Source organism: Mytilus trossulus, chromosome 4, assembly GCF_036588685.1.
Source record: "Mytilus trossulus isolate FHL-02 chromosome 4, PNRI_Mtr1.1.1.hap1, whole genome shotgun sequence".
NCBI lineage: Eukaryota > Metazoa > Mollusca > Bivalvia > Mytilida > Mytilidae > Mytilus > Mytilus trossulus.
Window position 1 is genome coordinate 31,980,492 of NC_086376.1, and position 16,916 is coordinate 31,997,407.

General features: G+C 31.1%; 1 protein-coding gene across 2 annotated transcripts; it reads left to right on the top strand.

The window, feature by feature from the left end:
- Positions 1 to 2,747: 2,747 nt before the first annotated feature.
- LOC134713860 (uncharacterized) lies at positions 2,748 to 16,832 on the top strand. 2 transcript variants are annotated; one of them, XM_063575142.1, is made up of 6 exons: positions 2,748 to 3,007; positions 6,792 to 6,838; positions 9,951 to 10,046; positions 10,359 to 10,379; positions 11,878 to 12,109; positions 16,149 to 16,832. In XM_063575142.1, the coding sequence occupies exons 3-6, from the start codon at positions 9,953 to 9,955 to the stop codon at positions 16,399 to 16,401; spliced, it is 600 nt and encodes a 199-aa protein (XP_063431212.1). In that variant the 5' UTR covers positions 2,748 to 3,007; positions 6,792 to 6,838; positions 9,951 to 9,952; the 3' UTR covers positions 16,402 to 16,832. The 2 variants fall into 2 exon arrangements, with proteins under 2 accessions (XP_063431212.1, XP_063431213.1); XM_063575143.1 differs by lacking the exons at positions 2,748 to 3,007; positions 10,359 to 10,379 and having other exon boundaries at positions 6,696 to 6,838.
- Positions 16,833 to 16,916: the final 84 nt, after the last annotated feature.

The following is a 16,916-nucleotide window of genomic DNA, read 5'->3' on the forward strand; positions in this document are numbered from 1 at the left end:
TTTTATCTTTTTCTTGTTTTTGTCAATATGCGCCAAATTCACTACTCATACGGTTTTTTTGTACCAATTCTCGTATTATATAGTAACTTACCTTTTAATAAATATTCTTTGTCATTCTGTATTCACTAAACTCGTCAAAACATCGCTCAGAATCAACCAAAACAAAATGTTCATCTATTACTATTATTCCCCTTTGTATGTATGGCGGCCTTTGTTAAACATATTTTAGACGTTTTAAAACCATGATATTAAATCGCAAAAAAAGACTTTAGACCATTCCGATTTCTTAGGACTTTTAGTATGTTTGATATAATGACATTTTTGACGGGTCGGAGCAGAAAAATATTCTGTTGCAATTTGTTTAAGGTTTATCCTAGATTGACTGGACTAACTATAATTGTCACATTAGTTTTTATCTATGCTTGTTTTTTACATGCAGCATGTCTACTGTTTACCCTCAGAAAAAATATTGCATATGTGTTTGTTTTCGTTTTAATCCCCCCCCCCCCCCCCCCCCCCCCAAAAAAAAAAACTTTAAATTTAAAACGAGCGGGTTCAAACCACTTTTCTTTTATACAATAATTTGATTGATTTTTTGTGTTTTTAAGGGCATACGATACAGTTACAGGGGATTAAATTACGTTGTCAACGTAAAATTTTATTTTCGCGACGTCAAACTGTGACAACTCGTGAAAAGATGCATTTTTTGACTGATTTTAATCATTCAAACTTAACTGTGACCCTTATTTTTTTTCAATGAAATTTGGTTTGATTATGTATGATGGTTATTTTTACCAATTTTCATGAAAAAGTCAATAGTGCATTTTTTTTTAATTTGATAGATATATAGTTTAAAAAAATACGTTTTTTCTACATTAATGAACATTTGATGAATATGAATTATTTGTAAAAATAAATGCATAAATTTATAGGACATTTATATAAAACAGAAAATAACAAATGATTTAACAAAAACTAGCTTGTGTTTATCTTTTAGAACACAGCAAATTATATTTTCGCGACGTCAAACTGTGACAACACGTGAAAAGATGCATTTTTTGACTGATTTTAATCATTCAAACTTAACTGTGACCCTTATTTTTTTTCAGTGAAATTTGGTTTGATTATGTATGATGGTTATTTTTACCAATTTTCATGAAAAAGTAAATAGTGCATTTTTTTTTTTTAATTTGATAGATATATAGTTAAAACAAATACGTTTTTTCTACATTAATGAACATTTGATGAATATGAGTTATTTGTAAAAATAAATGCATAAATTTATAGGACATTTATATAAAACAGAAAATAACAAATGATTTAACAAAAACTAGTTTGTTATCTTTTAGAACACAGAAAATTATGTATTTCTGTCGAAAGGAAAAATACGTCCAGAAATCATAGTTTTGAGCAAATATCTGACAAATTTCGACCTCATTTCAATCAAAAAGTAGCACATGAAGGTATATGTTTTACTACAGATTTAATCTAATCAGGTAAAAAATAGCCTATATAAAATTGTTATCATAATTTCAAATTTCAATACGGGATCACGACTGTATCGTATGCCCTTAACGCCACGTTTAAGAATCACATTTAGGCTATTTCGTGGCGACCAGTTTGGTTTGGTTAATCTATCATGATTTTCTCGATAGAGAAATTGCTGTTCACAAAGAAGCTATGAAACCAAAAGTTCCACGTGGTGAAGTTGATATCATCCCGTCGTACGTTTTACGGGCGCCATCACTAGTTAGTTGACTATTATGGAATATCCGTTTCAGAGATAACAACGGATATGTTCTGATGCCGTTACTACAATCCTGTCCTCTTTTCACAAATGTCACCTTCTGAATAAGACTTATCATCGGGTTTGTAATTGGCCGTTTCAGAATCTAGAGCATCATGGGTAATTTCATTGTTCGTACCCCAAAGTGAAAATAACGTTACGTCATTGGTTGAATTTCCATTGTTTATAACGTTTTAAACCAATCAAAACGATGTGGTGTACGCTTTCGAAAATATTACCCAGGATGCATTAGATTCTGAAACGGCGAATTACAGGAGCAACACAACGGTTAGAACAAGAACTGCTCCTAGACCACTTGAGATCATCCCAAGTTTTTTGTGGGTTTTTTGTTGCTCTAGTCTTTAAGTTTTTTATGTTGGACTTGTGGACTATTGTCTGTATCTCTTTTACTTTTTTAGCCGTGGTATGTTAGTTTATTTTCGACTAATTATTTAAAATGTCCTTTTTACGCTGACCTATAGTTGTTAATGTTTGTGTCATTTTGGTCTTTTGTGGATAGTTATCTCATTGGCAATCATACCACATCTTCTTTTTTATACTTCGGCATCTTTCGTTTCTCTTTTGTAATCCTTTTTTTTTTTTTTTTTTTTTTTTTTTTTTTTTTTTTTTTTTTGAGAAATAAATTTGTTTGCTGCTTTTCAGTTAATTTACTACATTCATGATGATTATCTTCAGAATAACACTCGAAATAACAGTTGTTACAATTTCGTTTCCATAATCTTTACAAAGGGAACTATTTGTTACGAAAACGAGGCATTGTAACCAACGACAAAAACTTCAATTATAAATTTGATTGTGAAATATAAAATCGATGATATATATTTAAATTAAAACTACTGTTTTATTTAAGTATGCACAAATAAATTAAACTCAATAAACCGAAAAAATCTTTAAACATTTGAAATTGTGAATAGAAACTTTATACCTATCTGACATAAAAGTTGACATTTCAAGCTTTATCTGGTTTTATTGTTTGTAAAAGATTATATCGAATTTATTTCTTAAAAGAAATATATCTAAGTGTTTAGAAAATACTAGTTAACGTTTCTATTTCACTGGCTTTTGATTTGAACTACACATAACGTTACATCTTGCAATGAATATGCAGTGCAAAACTTGATCATTTATGCTAATTTGATATTTGAAAGGCTGATTATAATAGTAGTAGAAGAAGGACAGATAAAAGATATACGACATGTAGTGAGTATTTTCATAATCTTAATTTGTAAAGGATGATGTTCGCTAGTCTATAGCTTCTATTCGCCTGAAATGGCTTTTTTTAACATAAATCATTAATAATGAATAAGTTACAGCGAAGTTTAAACTTTTTAAAGAATCTCAAATATTGCAAAATTTTCACCAAGAATTTATGGACGCAAGTTGCCATGGTCTAAATTTTATCTAAAAAGGCATTAAATTGACCTATGTGTTACTTTAAAACAGATACGTTTTGTACTAAGTGTAACTATCAATCAGACAATCATTCTCGTTTGAATGGTTTTACACTAGTAATTTTTGGGCCCTTTAAATCTTGCTGTTCGGTGTGAACAAATGCTCCGTGCTGAAGACCGTACCTTGACCTATAATGGTTTACTTTTTTAATTGTTACTTGGATCGAGAGTTGTCTCATTGGCACTCACACCACATCTTCCTATATCTATAAACAATGCAGTGAATCAATTTGTTGATTTTCGTATAAACAGGGTACCTATTTCAAGTTTTGCATTCTCACACAGCTTTCCACTTCACAAAGAATGTATAGCTACCATGGACAACAACATGGATTCCTTATGTGAATCATGTGTAGCCGATCGGGAATAGTGGTACCCTTCCGGAGCACCTAGTATCCCCCGGATTTTTTATGGGGTTCGTGTTACACATAAATAAAAGTTTTGCATGTAGTATTTTGTAAACTGATATTTGTCTTGTGTCGTTTTTACCATGATTTGGTTTGTCACACTCAGACTTCTCAATTTTGAATCTCTCTTTGGTGTTTGCAATGTGCAAAATTCGAAATCAAATATTTCGGTTAAAACAAAGACAAAATAAGTCAATTATCGGTCTTTTATTTTAGATTTAATGGACTGTTATTCTTAAATAAGAAGGCCATTATTTGAAATGAGAAAAGGTTATAAATCATACCGAGGTACAAAAAACATCAGGACATATAAATACAGTCTTACGTCCAGTGGAAGATACTTCGTGCATATTGTCTTACGTCAAGTGGAAGATATTTCATGCATATTGTCTTACTTCCAGTGCCACATATTTCATGCATATTGTCCTACGTCCAGTGGCACATATTTCATGCATATTGTCTTACGTCCAGTGGCACATATTTCATGCATATTGTCCTACGTCCAGTGGCACATATTTCATGCGTATCGTCTTACTTCCAGTGACATATATTTCATGCATAATGAAATAGAAGGGTGAAAGTTTTCTTTAAATTGTGAAGAGGGAGATGAACTCTATAACGAGGCATCGGTTGTTTTGCCAATATTCCTAATGTTTGAACATTCTGAATACTTAAACAGTTGACTCTCTTTGACATGACTTTGTATGTCGCTTATAAGATATCCAGATAACTATACTTCTATAATAAAGTGAACCCTTGAGATCTATCAACAAATGTAAAATCATAAATAACTATTCATTTTTGTGCATGTTAAATCAAGCAGGAAAACAATATTTCAGATAGATAAGACACATAGAAAGTGAACTGACCAACATAGCCGTAACGGCCCCTTAGATATTCCTGAGTGATGAAATTAACAAAATCGTTCTTGCTAATACCTCTATATGCGCACACTTTTTGATTGTGAAATCTCATTGATTTAAAGATATTTCATTACGTTAAAGTCATAACATTGAGTTTTCCTACCCAATGCAACGAATGGGAAGTTTACAAAAGAAAAAGTCAAACCATGAAGTTTTTCTAAATTATAAATCGGAGTCTTTGGTCAGCTTTAAAATATAATGTGTTTGTTTTTTTGTTATGGCGGAAATAAGATCGATGTTTAATATATTCTTCGCTCATTTGAACCCTCCATTTATCAGTGACCCCTCCTTTTACCATTTGAACTTTATCAGCAGGTCACAGACCTTGGTCTTGGTCGAGTAATAGTATATTCATGTTCCTATATACGGGTCTCCAAGACCCGCACGCGACTGTCTACATGTTTTATGATGTTATGGTAATGATACAACCAATGATCTCGATCAAATAACATTTAACAATTAAAATGTAAAATGGTCGATTTGATAAAATCTTTTTATAAAATATTTGTAAATTTCAATCAGTTAATTGTATAAGAAACCAATCTCAAGTACGGTTCACATAACATCTTAAACACATCGATTAAACTTGAACCAACTTTTTCAAATTGAATGTCAATCTAAATCAATACTTTTGTGTGAAATGCCCTTAAAATTTGTTTGTTTCGTGTCAATTTAAAAGAAAATTGTAATTAGATTAGCTATATTCAATCTATAATAGTCAGTCATTCTATAAATTGTAAATGGTTTTTAAATATTGTATCAAGGTTCATGAGTGTTTCTTTTATATTTTATGGAAATATTTGTTTTTTCTATACAATAAGTACAACCTGCAGTTATTCACTTGGTTCATACGAAACCAACCTTTGATTAAAAATACAAGGTTGAGCTATTTGTTATATGTCACTGTGAAATCCGTGTACTGAAAATACTAATTGAGAGAACTATCCAGAAAATTTATAAAAAAATTCTCGAAATTGCCAAAGCTTAAGTTTTTTAAGATATAAATTGTTGCATAAAGATTTCCTTCAGATAATCAATTTTACTATTGAAGTTGGAAGTATTTGATATTTCCATCATTGTACTTACTTAGAAGCGGTATTTCTTGTGTGTGTCAACACTTTATATAAATGCAGAAAATGAAAAGAAAACATGATAATGTGACAGTCCCCCCATGTTGGATACGTTCCCCCATGTTGAGTATATGTTTCCTACATCATATTAAAAAGAAGATGTGGTATGATTGCCAATGAAACAACTCTCCACAAGAGACCAAATGACACAGAAATTAAAAACTATTGGACACCGTACGGTCTTAAATAATGAGCAAAGCCCATACCACATACATGTAGTCGGCTATAAAAGGCCCCGAAATGACAACGTAAAACAATTCAAACGAGAAAACTAACAGCCTTATTTATGTACAAAAAAAAACAAATATGTAACACTGTGACAGTGGTGTAACAGCACAACATAGGAAAGAACTATAAAAATCAGTTGAAAAAGGCTTTACTCATCAGATGGATAAAAATACAAATACAAGTGGACGTGGTCGGGTACTTGTACATCCCAACAACACAACGACACTAATTACAGCCTATGAGAGTACTATGTGGCAGTTACTGATAGCTAGTTTAAAGCCACCAACAACTTACAAAAAAAATCACTTAATTTTTTTCTTTCATATTGGCATATATTTTAGAAATTTGGCGGTGTTCACAGATCTAAGAAGATCTCAGATAGAAAACATTATATACTGCACCTTCTTTGAAAACAATAACTACATGTATATGACTTTCTAAATAAATTTTAAGGTTCATAGTGGATCTTATATTTTAAACGTAAACAGATTCAAATTATAAATTTTGGGATTTGACTATATTTATAATATTTAAATTCAGCTAGGGGTAGGAAGTGTCTTATAACATACATTTGTGTAAATCCATTGATAAAGAAAGAAGACATTTGGATTAAATGTCATGTTGAAATCAAAACAATTAAAAGGTCTACATAGTTCTTTTTGTTCGATAGTATTTATTGTTTACATTAGAAAAACATAGCTGTGAATTTGATATTCAACATATTGTTTAAAACAATTTGGAATATAAATTACGAAAAATATTCAATCATTCGGTGGGAATATATCGCACGTACATAAATAGGTTCAAGATAATTCTTATTATCATTATATAATTTCATATTTCAGATTACACTATGGCTGGATAAAAGTTAAAGGAAAGCAACACAAGCACAGTAAGCTTAATTTTATACATATTCCTTAACATTCTTGATACATGATCCCATTATTTTATTTTTTTATAAATTAGAAAAAAAAAAGAAAAAAAATTGTTCTTGTAAAACTCAAATCATATTTGACGAATTTTTAATTTATCCTTATCGTTATGAATGTGTCATTTCTGTTTTAATTCTATCATAACAGTTTGGGTTTTGATTGTATAATACTGTTTCGTAAAGTTTGTCAATACCTTGACAGTTTCAAATAAATTGACAATGCCAAAAGTCGTCGCATTCTAGCTTGTTTCCATTGACCTTGGTTACACCAGGACGGTCAACTTTTATTGGTAAAAATAACCTGCGTACTAGGGGGGGGAGTCCAACCTTCAAAAGGAAAACAGACAACCCTTGCATTCAAGATCGAATCGAACGTACATTGCCACTAACGCGATTATTACTCGCATCCACAGAGTTGACAGGCCTTAGACCTGTTGATGACCTTCTGCTGTTGTCTGCTCTATGGTCGGGTTGTTGTCTCTTTGGTAAATTCCCCATTTCCATTCTCAATTTTAGTTAGACCACTCGGCAAACTGAGGTCACAGAATCTTTTTATTATAGTTGTTATTGGCTTTGGAATCGCTTTCTGTTACTGCGAGTACTCTCAGATCCACATTTAGTGTCGTTTTTTGTTTTTAGTGATAAGGGATGAAATGATACAGCACTGTGCGGGACAAATTTGCAATTCCAGAATTGGCAAATCTGACTTTGTTGGCTTACAAGATATCAAAAATATTTTTGCCAAAGTGATAGATAATCAAAAAAAATAAACTTCCCCGTATGTCCCAACATTTCACCGTTGTGACTGTTACAATGCATTACTCTGCCACGTCCGGTCTGTGTTTGTGTTTGCTGTTTTTTTATTGGTATCAATCTGATAAATTGAACTGTTTTATATTTTGTTCTTATGTTGTGCTGTTATACCACTGTCCCAGATTAGGGGAGGATTTAGCGCTCACAAACATTTGGTATGCGCCAGTACAAAGTGAGGAACTCAGAGATCGTCTGTCGTTTGTTCGTGGCTGTCATATTTGTGTCTTGTAAATTGCTGTGTTATCAATAAGACTTGTAGTGTTTACTATTGAATTGTTTCATATTTATTATGTCGGGCCTTTAATATATAATTGAATTTGCAATCATACCACGTCTCCTTATTTTTATATATTACTATTTGTAGAAGCATTATAGACTGGATATATGATTAACAATGCTAAATAATATTCATTCATAAAGACATGCATTATTCGTGAGTTTGAAAATAAGCTAAACTCTAATAGAACATGTAATTTACCTCAATTTTTAAACATCGATGAAACATTTAACCTTTAGTACGTTATGGGTCTCCTTCTAGAACAAATTAGGTATTAGGTGTATCATTAGGAATAGGTTCAGAAATATGACAGTTGTAATTAAGTCTTATGTAGTGTTTGGACTTTTGGTTTAGTCATTTGAATGTGGACTTTCTGTTTTGAATTTTAAGCCTCAGAATTCAGTATCTTTGTGATTAAACTTCTTTCTCACAGCCATATTACACACATGGGTTTTGTAATGGTGTTCACACCTCATTGTAATAAAAATATAATACCTTGCACTTCGGCAGTAACTTTGTCATTGTAATAGTTTTAATTTTTCTACAACTTACGCACTTAAATGTTGGCAAAGAATGTTCTATTTTCGTTTTAAAAAATGGAAATTATTCAAACCAGCTAAGTATATCTCAACTCAATTTTGAGTCGTTTTGTTAGTCTTATTTACCATTATATATACAGGCTGTGTGTAATTATCAATGATTTTACTAGCCGATCATTCTGTTCTGAGATTCTGTTAGTCCCTTTCTGTTGATAGAGTGTTTTTATTTTATCAAATTGAAGTATGAAATTCAAGTTATATAGAGCTCCAAGTGATACAGTGAAATATGGTTCTATTCCTTTGATTCAGTGTCGTGATTCATTAAAAATAGAATGTTGTAATTTGTCACAAGCTAAACTATTCCAATATGGTTTGTTTACAAATTTACCACCTTAACATTATTGTTTTTGAATAGATTTTGCAATGTTAATATCAACATTTATAAATTCCAACGAAATCCGTTACTCAATTTAAAACTTATTGATATTGGTTTCTGACAAATGACCTGGTTTTATTTGTACATTTTTATATAATTTTAATGTAATAGTGTAATGGGGAACCAACAATAATAAACCATACAAAATATTATCTCTAAAACAATCATGTGTATTCTTTTAAACTGGACTAGACTATCTATCATATTGCAGTTATCTTTATATCAATTGTAAATATTGTTCATATTTTAAATGTATGTTAGCGTTGGGGGTCTTATAGTTTTAAGGGAAATTTATATATCAAAATATTACATTTATGACAACTAAAATTAAAATGATAATTAGATATAAACATCAACATCCATTTGTAACTTTTTTTTATATTAATTACTTATAATTACCTACTTTTTACCTTCTTACCGACTTTCCATGAACCCCAACCCCCTCGATAGAATCGGAATAAAGTTGATATTTGGAAGGTTGTAAACACGCTGTTAACTTTGTTACGTACAAAATGTAAGTATACCAATTAGGTGTTCGTGTTTTATCAAATTATTTAACTAACATTTTATCGCTATGCCACATGACAACGATGGGGTAGTGGATCTAACAACTAGCATGTCCGTTTGACAATTTGTTCTTTCTTTATTTACTGTTACATTTAATGTTTTCCCGAGACTTCAAACTTATATTAATGTATACGCATCATATTATATAAAGATACGACAGGGAATATATGTGCTATCTACGATATTATCAACATAAAGACCTATTTTCATCAGCTATAGCTTTGTACTTAGACAAGCATTCTTTGTTGGTGTGCGTAAACAATATACATGTATCATAAAACATACTACATTAATTTTTAAAGTTGCAGAAGTTATCGTTTGTTAGTAAGGTCCCGAAGTTATTCTCTTTTCCCTTTTTTTATATACATAGATTCTACTATTGTAACTTGGATATATAATTACTTGTTTACAGTATGATATTTGTAAATTTTGACATTTCAGGAATGTCTTGTAGACCTACATCTACACCATTCGGATTTCATATTCCGGAAGGAATGAAACCATTCCCGTTACCTCTAAAATATGACAGGCAGTACAGTAAGTAAAATATCATATAAACGTATGAACCAAATACAATGAAATAAATATTTGCAACTTTAGTATGTTTATGAATTAGAGGTTATTGTCTTCAAGTAGCATAGATTATAAAAAAGAAGATAATTCTAGATCTAAAAGGTTTGGGAAAAATATTTCGCACATAAACAATAAAAATTCATGCATACACCCAACAAATTATATTGCATTGCGCAAATTGACCATTATTGGTTTTTTTTTAAATTTTATTAGTGAATATTAAAACACATCAACTGTGCATTATATTTTCACAATTGAATTTGCCGAAAATTTCAGAATCCTTCTCAGCCAAAAGAGGTAAGGCGAGTTTGTCCTGTTGCTTTTTAGAGCTATTCATTTGAATGATTACCATTGTTCATAAACCATTTAGCTTTTATTTGTATTGTAACGTTTTGTCAGCGTTATGTCCTATGTCTGTATACTTAATCAAATTCAAATGCTTATAATTGGCTAGTATATTCTTATTGTGAGAACTTCATATATATATTAAGATATGAGTCAAGGCCTTATTGAAACAAATATTTTGCTTTGAAGCGAGTAAAGTATTTTTTTTTGGTTTAAAGGCATTGTTTTTTTACTACTTCTGCATTTTACTAAAAACTCATTTATAAGATGGCCATTTATTGTCATTGTGATGTCTTATGTTTTAACATGATTTGCCATTTTAGTAATATTCCAATGTTCCTTTTCTAAACTGTTGTCTTATTCTATGACCAAGGAAACAAACATTTAACTGATGATTAAATCAATCTGAGCGAAAATTCGATAAAAAAAAACTGTCAGAGTTTAATAATTGTTACCTTACATGTATACATACATTAGTTTGAATTGATTGCAGAATTTGAGAATTTTTGCTCTATAGTGGTTAAATAATGCCTCGTGTCAATCAATCTCCTTTTGAAAATATATATGTTTCTTTAAATGTGTAGAAAAGTAATTCCTAAATAAAAATTGTATCGCAAGGATGAAGGATATAGCCTTTTAGATACACATAATAAAAATTTTAAAATGATATTTGATTGACACAACTCTCGACCAGATGATAACAAAATTAAATAGAAGTTACAGTACTACATTCAACAATGGGCAAAAGCAATACGGCATAACACGGTTATTCATTTTGATTCCGGTGGTGTTTCAATTAATGATGGCAATATGTTATCAGCATTTCCTTCAACATACACAATGTATGAGTAATAAAGGCAACAGTAGTATACCGCTGTTCGAAATTAAACCGATCTTATTTCATGTATTTTTGTAACAAAAAAGATGTAAAAATCTTTAAATAAAGTAAATCTTAAATAGAGAAAAGAATTCTTTTCATATTTTTCATTGCTGTCAGTTTCATTATTGTTTAAAGTGCTTCGTCTTGTGTGGTCACATGAAATATTTTCTTTTATTTACACGATAGGTTGGATGCTTCGACAATAGCATAATAAAAATAGGATATAAATAGTTATTCACACTTTGCCAAGGAGCCCTTGTAAAAATCGTCTAAATTCTTACTTTTCGACAGCAATAATCAACACAGAAGATTTATATTACCTGTAACAAACTAGATAAGACGCAAATTATAACGTACAATTTTTTTACCAATAGTTATAATGCTATCGCAGATAATATACATGTTGTTTGGGGGAATGTTTCTTAAGATCAGCGCTTGCTGTTTTTATAACTTTAGTTGGTGCCGGGATTAATTGGATTGCAAATAAAGCCTTGATTTGTCGAAAAACTGATGACGTGGTTTACAGTAATAGTCATTCCTATTTAATTAACATGTCATTACTTTTTCAAGGAACTTCTGAAGTCAGACAAGCTTGGGTCAATGCACGTGGGAATGAGAAATTAGGGGAAAGACTATCCGTTCGTCAATTTCCTATTTCGTTGCTAAGACACCAAGTGGATAACAGACGAGTACACTGTAAAAGTGCAGATCCGCATTACTGGATGTCAGACGAAGATAAAAGGAGAGCAGCAGATAAAAGAAAGAGTTTCGAACGTCAGTGGAGTGCAGAGGTTTCAAAGAGGTTTGTATAGAGTTATAACTATGAGTATATGAACATTTCACTTTCGGTGCCAATTTTACTCATACTATGCGCATTGTGATAATTGATATCCCCTTGGGTGATGTTCTAGCTCAAAATATTTGAAAATCCGAAACCTTATCCATTGTAAAGCGTGATATCGTTATCCGAATTTTAGGTTTTGATGTTTTAATTTTGTTAGTATCTAATAAAATAAAATTGAGAATGGAATTGGAGAAAATGTCAAAGGGTCAACAATTCGACCAAAGTGCGGAAACACGTTTGATACTTTTTAATCTGACTCCATCTGTCAACTTATATATCAACATGTTATTTGTTAATTACACCATACGCACCAAATCAGAAGATATATTGACCTTCTATTTTATAAAGTAAACTGCCATATATTTATGTTGTTATAAAGTATAGTTGATTTGTGCTAATGATAATATATATAAATAGATTATAACTTGATTGAATCAAGACATTGTGTATAGATCTGCATAAGCAATTCCTTGATTGAAATGTTACTGCTGTGCAAGTTTGTTGTATAATTGCGTCAAATACTGTGGATTCATTTATTTTCGTGGGCATCAATTTTCGTTGATTGCTGAAAACGTTCATATTCGTGGATATTTGATTTCGTGGTTTTGCCAATCTATGTATACAAAGCCTATTTAAAATATGTTATTCGTAGAACATTTGAATTCGTGGTTCACCTGTATCCACGAAACCCACGAAAATTGGTATCCAACGAATAATAATGAATCCGCAGTACTGTACTTTGAAAGTTGTATCGAATGAACATCTGGTCCGAGTACACAGTTATTTCGTAGTGCATTTCTTTTAGACAATAAATGTAAATAAAAAAAATCCCACCTGCGCTTTCTCAATAACATTTTAACAGTGTGTTGTACTACTTTTGGGACAAATTATATCAAAATTATAGAAAACTTCATCAGCTCTAACTCAAAATATGGACAATTTTGTGTTAAGGGGGTCTTGAAATCTTTTGACAGCTTCCGAAGTGCTAATTTTTTACCTTTTTCAGCTGGACCTAATCACTACTTTACCTAAATATTTATGACCCAAATTTTTTTACAGTGTCATTTCACCCCCCAACTTGCTATATGAGGCATAAAACATGGAGAATTAAATTTGGAAGGGGTATAACAAAAATTGGCAAGTAACACACTGTCCACATTAACAACTAATCAAAGGACGATAACTGTGTACTCGGACCTAATAGGATAGAAAAAGTTGACCAATCTTTATAAAACTTGGTATGACACAAGCCTAATATATTATAAGACTGCTTACAAAGTTTCATAGCAATAGGATATATATTATAGACACTATGATTAATTCTATATTCAACTTTACGTGTTAAATTTGGACGTTAAAATTGAGAAATTTCAACTATCAACATTTGGGGCTTTTAAAATTAAAATATTGCAAAAAAATACTTTTACAATGCCTTAATATATAAAACATCATGTATTTAAAGCAATAGAGTACTCATTTTATATATCAGACTTAGCATAATTTTTCAAAAGTCAAATTTATATGAGCCTGTGCCTAAAAATGGAGGTTTTCCAATGAAGGGGAGCCTTACATGAAGATGTAATATTTTCCAGCTTTTTTAAATTTGTGAAGCTTTTTGATTATAAATGATCCTTACATATGTACTTAATGTACTTTAAATGGAAAGAAAACTTACAAATAACATATCATATTAGTTTAAAAGGGTCTTAGGCCAAGTATGACTAAAAATAATTTAGGGTCAATTTAGGCCGTAGCACATATTTACATCTAAAAATGCATATTGAAGCTATAGGAAATAAAAAATTGTGTCAAAGGACGATAACTGTGTACTCGGACCATCTGTGTTTCGTATGTCTCTTCTTTGCTTATAAAGTGCTGATTCGATATGAATAATTAAAGACTACCAATTCGTTGCGTGAATCATCCTTTAAGATAGATTTGTAAGGAAATGATTATAATTAAAATTTTGAAAATACTTTGAACAACAAAATTATTTTATATCACTTCCTGTGTGACGTTTTCATTCTGACGTCAAACATGCGAGTCTACATTTGAGTTGATGTGAATCTTGCCATACAGTCACAAGACTTCTTTATGGCTTGATTTAAGATACATATATAAGTAAGCAATGAATGTTGTTGTTAAATTTGATAGATGTACTTTTGTGTTTTTTGTTATACATTTGTTTGTTTTTGTTCTAATTGAACACGATGATGACTGCTGTATCCTTATTTTGACAATTTTACCTATTATGATTCTATTATGTAATGGGATTTTCATGCATCGTTGAAAAAAGAGGGACGAAAGATACCAAAGGGACAGTCAAACTCATAATCTAAAACAAACTGACAACGCCAAGGTTAAAAATGAAAAAGACAAACAGAAAAACAATAGTACACACAACACAACATAGAAAACTAAAGAATAAACAACACGAACCCCACCAAAAACTAGGGATGATCTCAGGTGCTCCTGAAGGGTAAGCAGATCCTGCTCCACATGTGGAAATATAATGGAATTTGATGCGACTGTCATACAAGTGATAGCTTTAGCCTATAAAACCAGGTTCAAATCCCCATTTTTTACATTTGAAAATGGTCTGTACCAGGAATTTGACAGTTGTTGTCCATTCGTTTGATGTGTTTTATCCTTTAATTTTGCCATTTGATTTGGGTTTTCCGTTTGGAATTTTCCTAGGAGTTCAGTATTTTTGTGATTTTACTTTTTTATATACATTTAGTGCATTCGAAGCGATAATCTGGATTGACACTTTTCAAAAACGCTCAAATAGCTCAACATTGAAAGACAGAGATGTATAAATATTTGGTACATTAAAAGGCCTTTAAAATAAAGGCACCAGTAGTAAACAGGTGTTTACGAGTCATACAAAGTCATACAATTGGGAGGTTTATCTAACTATAAAACCAGGCTTAACATTTTTCTTTTAAAAATACCAGTTCTAAGTCAGGAATATGGTAGTTGTTTTGCACTCGTCCCGTTTGTTGACAACGATATATTTCGTTATTTTTATGGAATTATATTGGAGTACGGTCTTTTTGCTATATCTTTCTACACCTAAGAACTCCTTTCTTACAAAACCTTTTACTAAATTTTATCAGCGGTACAGTTATACTATCTGTATTTCACAGCCAATCTTTAATGGTGATATTCTTTAAAAAGCACAGAAATGTCGGCATTCATATCAATATCTTACAAAACCTTTATATAGAATAAGATTGGATATAGTTACGATACTGTTGTCATTAAAATTGGCATATTTTGGTATTAATAGTGATTCACTCATAAGGTCTTTGCATCGAAAATAACACATGTATGCTAAACCAGTTGTTGCCATCATACAGGTTATGTTCCTTTCATAAATTTATGATTGCAAGCTCCTTAACCCTTAACGAGAGGGGTTGCACTTGATTTATATATGATGAAGACATAATCTTTCAATCAGTTTAATTGGAGTATGAAGCTGGCATGTCAGTAAATGCTAGTAGGCCGTTGTTAACAAAACCGATAAGAAAAGACATAAATCGTCTAAGTAGATTAGCATATTACTTAATCTATATTTTCAAAGTTGTGTCTACAAAATGATGAGATGGGGTATGATATGGAGAATAAAACAATTATTCACCAGATACTAAAGGGCGAGAATATTTAATACTATATATAGTATTAGACAAAACGATGAAAATACAAACAACAGTTCACAAAACACAATATAGAAAGCATAAGATTGAGCAACATGAAACCAGCTAAGAACCGATGGTGATCTCAGGTGCTTCGAATGCGTTGCTCTGCAATGAAAAGCTTTTTGTGAGAACGGGGATATTCTTGTTCGTGCGTCCGGTCAATTTTACTGTCGAGTCATTACTGGAATCAGAGTACAGTATTAAATCTGCGACCAAATAATATCCACACATACATGCAGACATGACATGTAGGTATATCATAAATGATAGATTTATTCTGTACTTTTCTATTTCAGGAATAAAACCCCTAGACCAACATATACAGTTACGATTCGTCCACCTACTCCACCAATCCGTAAATTTATTACAGCTCCATGTGTGAACAACGGTACGTTCTTCCGACTAGCTGATACTCATCGACCGAAAACTAAAGAAGAAAAATGTAAATCTTCAAGACACTTTGTATCTCCGGAGTGGAAATCTGAAATTGTTTCTTGGAAAAGATTTAATAAAACTTCGATAGATATTCATAGATATAGTGTATTTTGAGGAAACATACATCTTTGGCGACTTATTTCGCCCCTCGCTATTGGTTCTCATTTTCTAAGCATGCTAAGTAGAGCTATTTAAACTGATAGATTTATGTACATTTTTTCTAACATATCTATCCGATGAATATGGAAACCAAAACAACATACTAAATTTGTGAATAAAACAATAGATTTCCCGAAACGGAATTGTAACAACATATTGAGATATTTGATATTAATGAAACTTTCATACAATTCCTATGAAATGAAGACACACAAGTTAACAGAGGAATTACCGTTGTAATTGAAACTTTCGAATCTCAATCCTCTACTAATGCACTCAACAAACTCAAAATATCATTTGCACATTCATATAATTCCTATAAAAGTTGTTGATTTGTTATTATCGTCAGGTTTATTGTTTTTTTAAATATATTCTTTGTTTGTGTTTGTATTTGTTATGTATCTTTTTATTACAATCTACTAATGAATGCTTAAACATTTGTGTATAGTCAAGTCTATTCACATATAAAG

What these genes read in the sequence shown, in the direction of transcription:
- LOC134713860 (XM_063575142.1), top strand. Translation starts at nt 9,953, where the DNA reads ATGTCTTGTAGACCTACATCTACACCATTCGGATTTCATATTCCGGAA. An exon ending in ATCCTTCTCAGCCAAAAGAG is followed by an intron (nt 10,380 to 11,877) that starts GTAAGGCGAGTT and finishes TACTTTTTCAAG; the next exon opens with GAACTTCTGAAGTCAGACAA. An exon ending in AGTGCAGAGGTTTCAAAGAG is followed by an intron (nt 12,110 to 16,148) that starts GTTTGTATAGAG and finishes TTTCTATTTCAG; the next exon opens with GAATAAAACCCCTAGACCAA.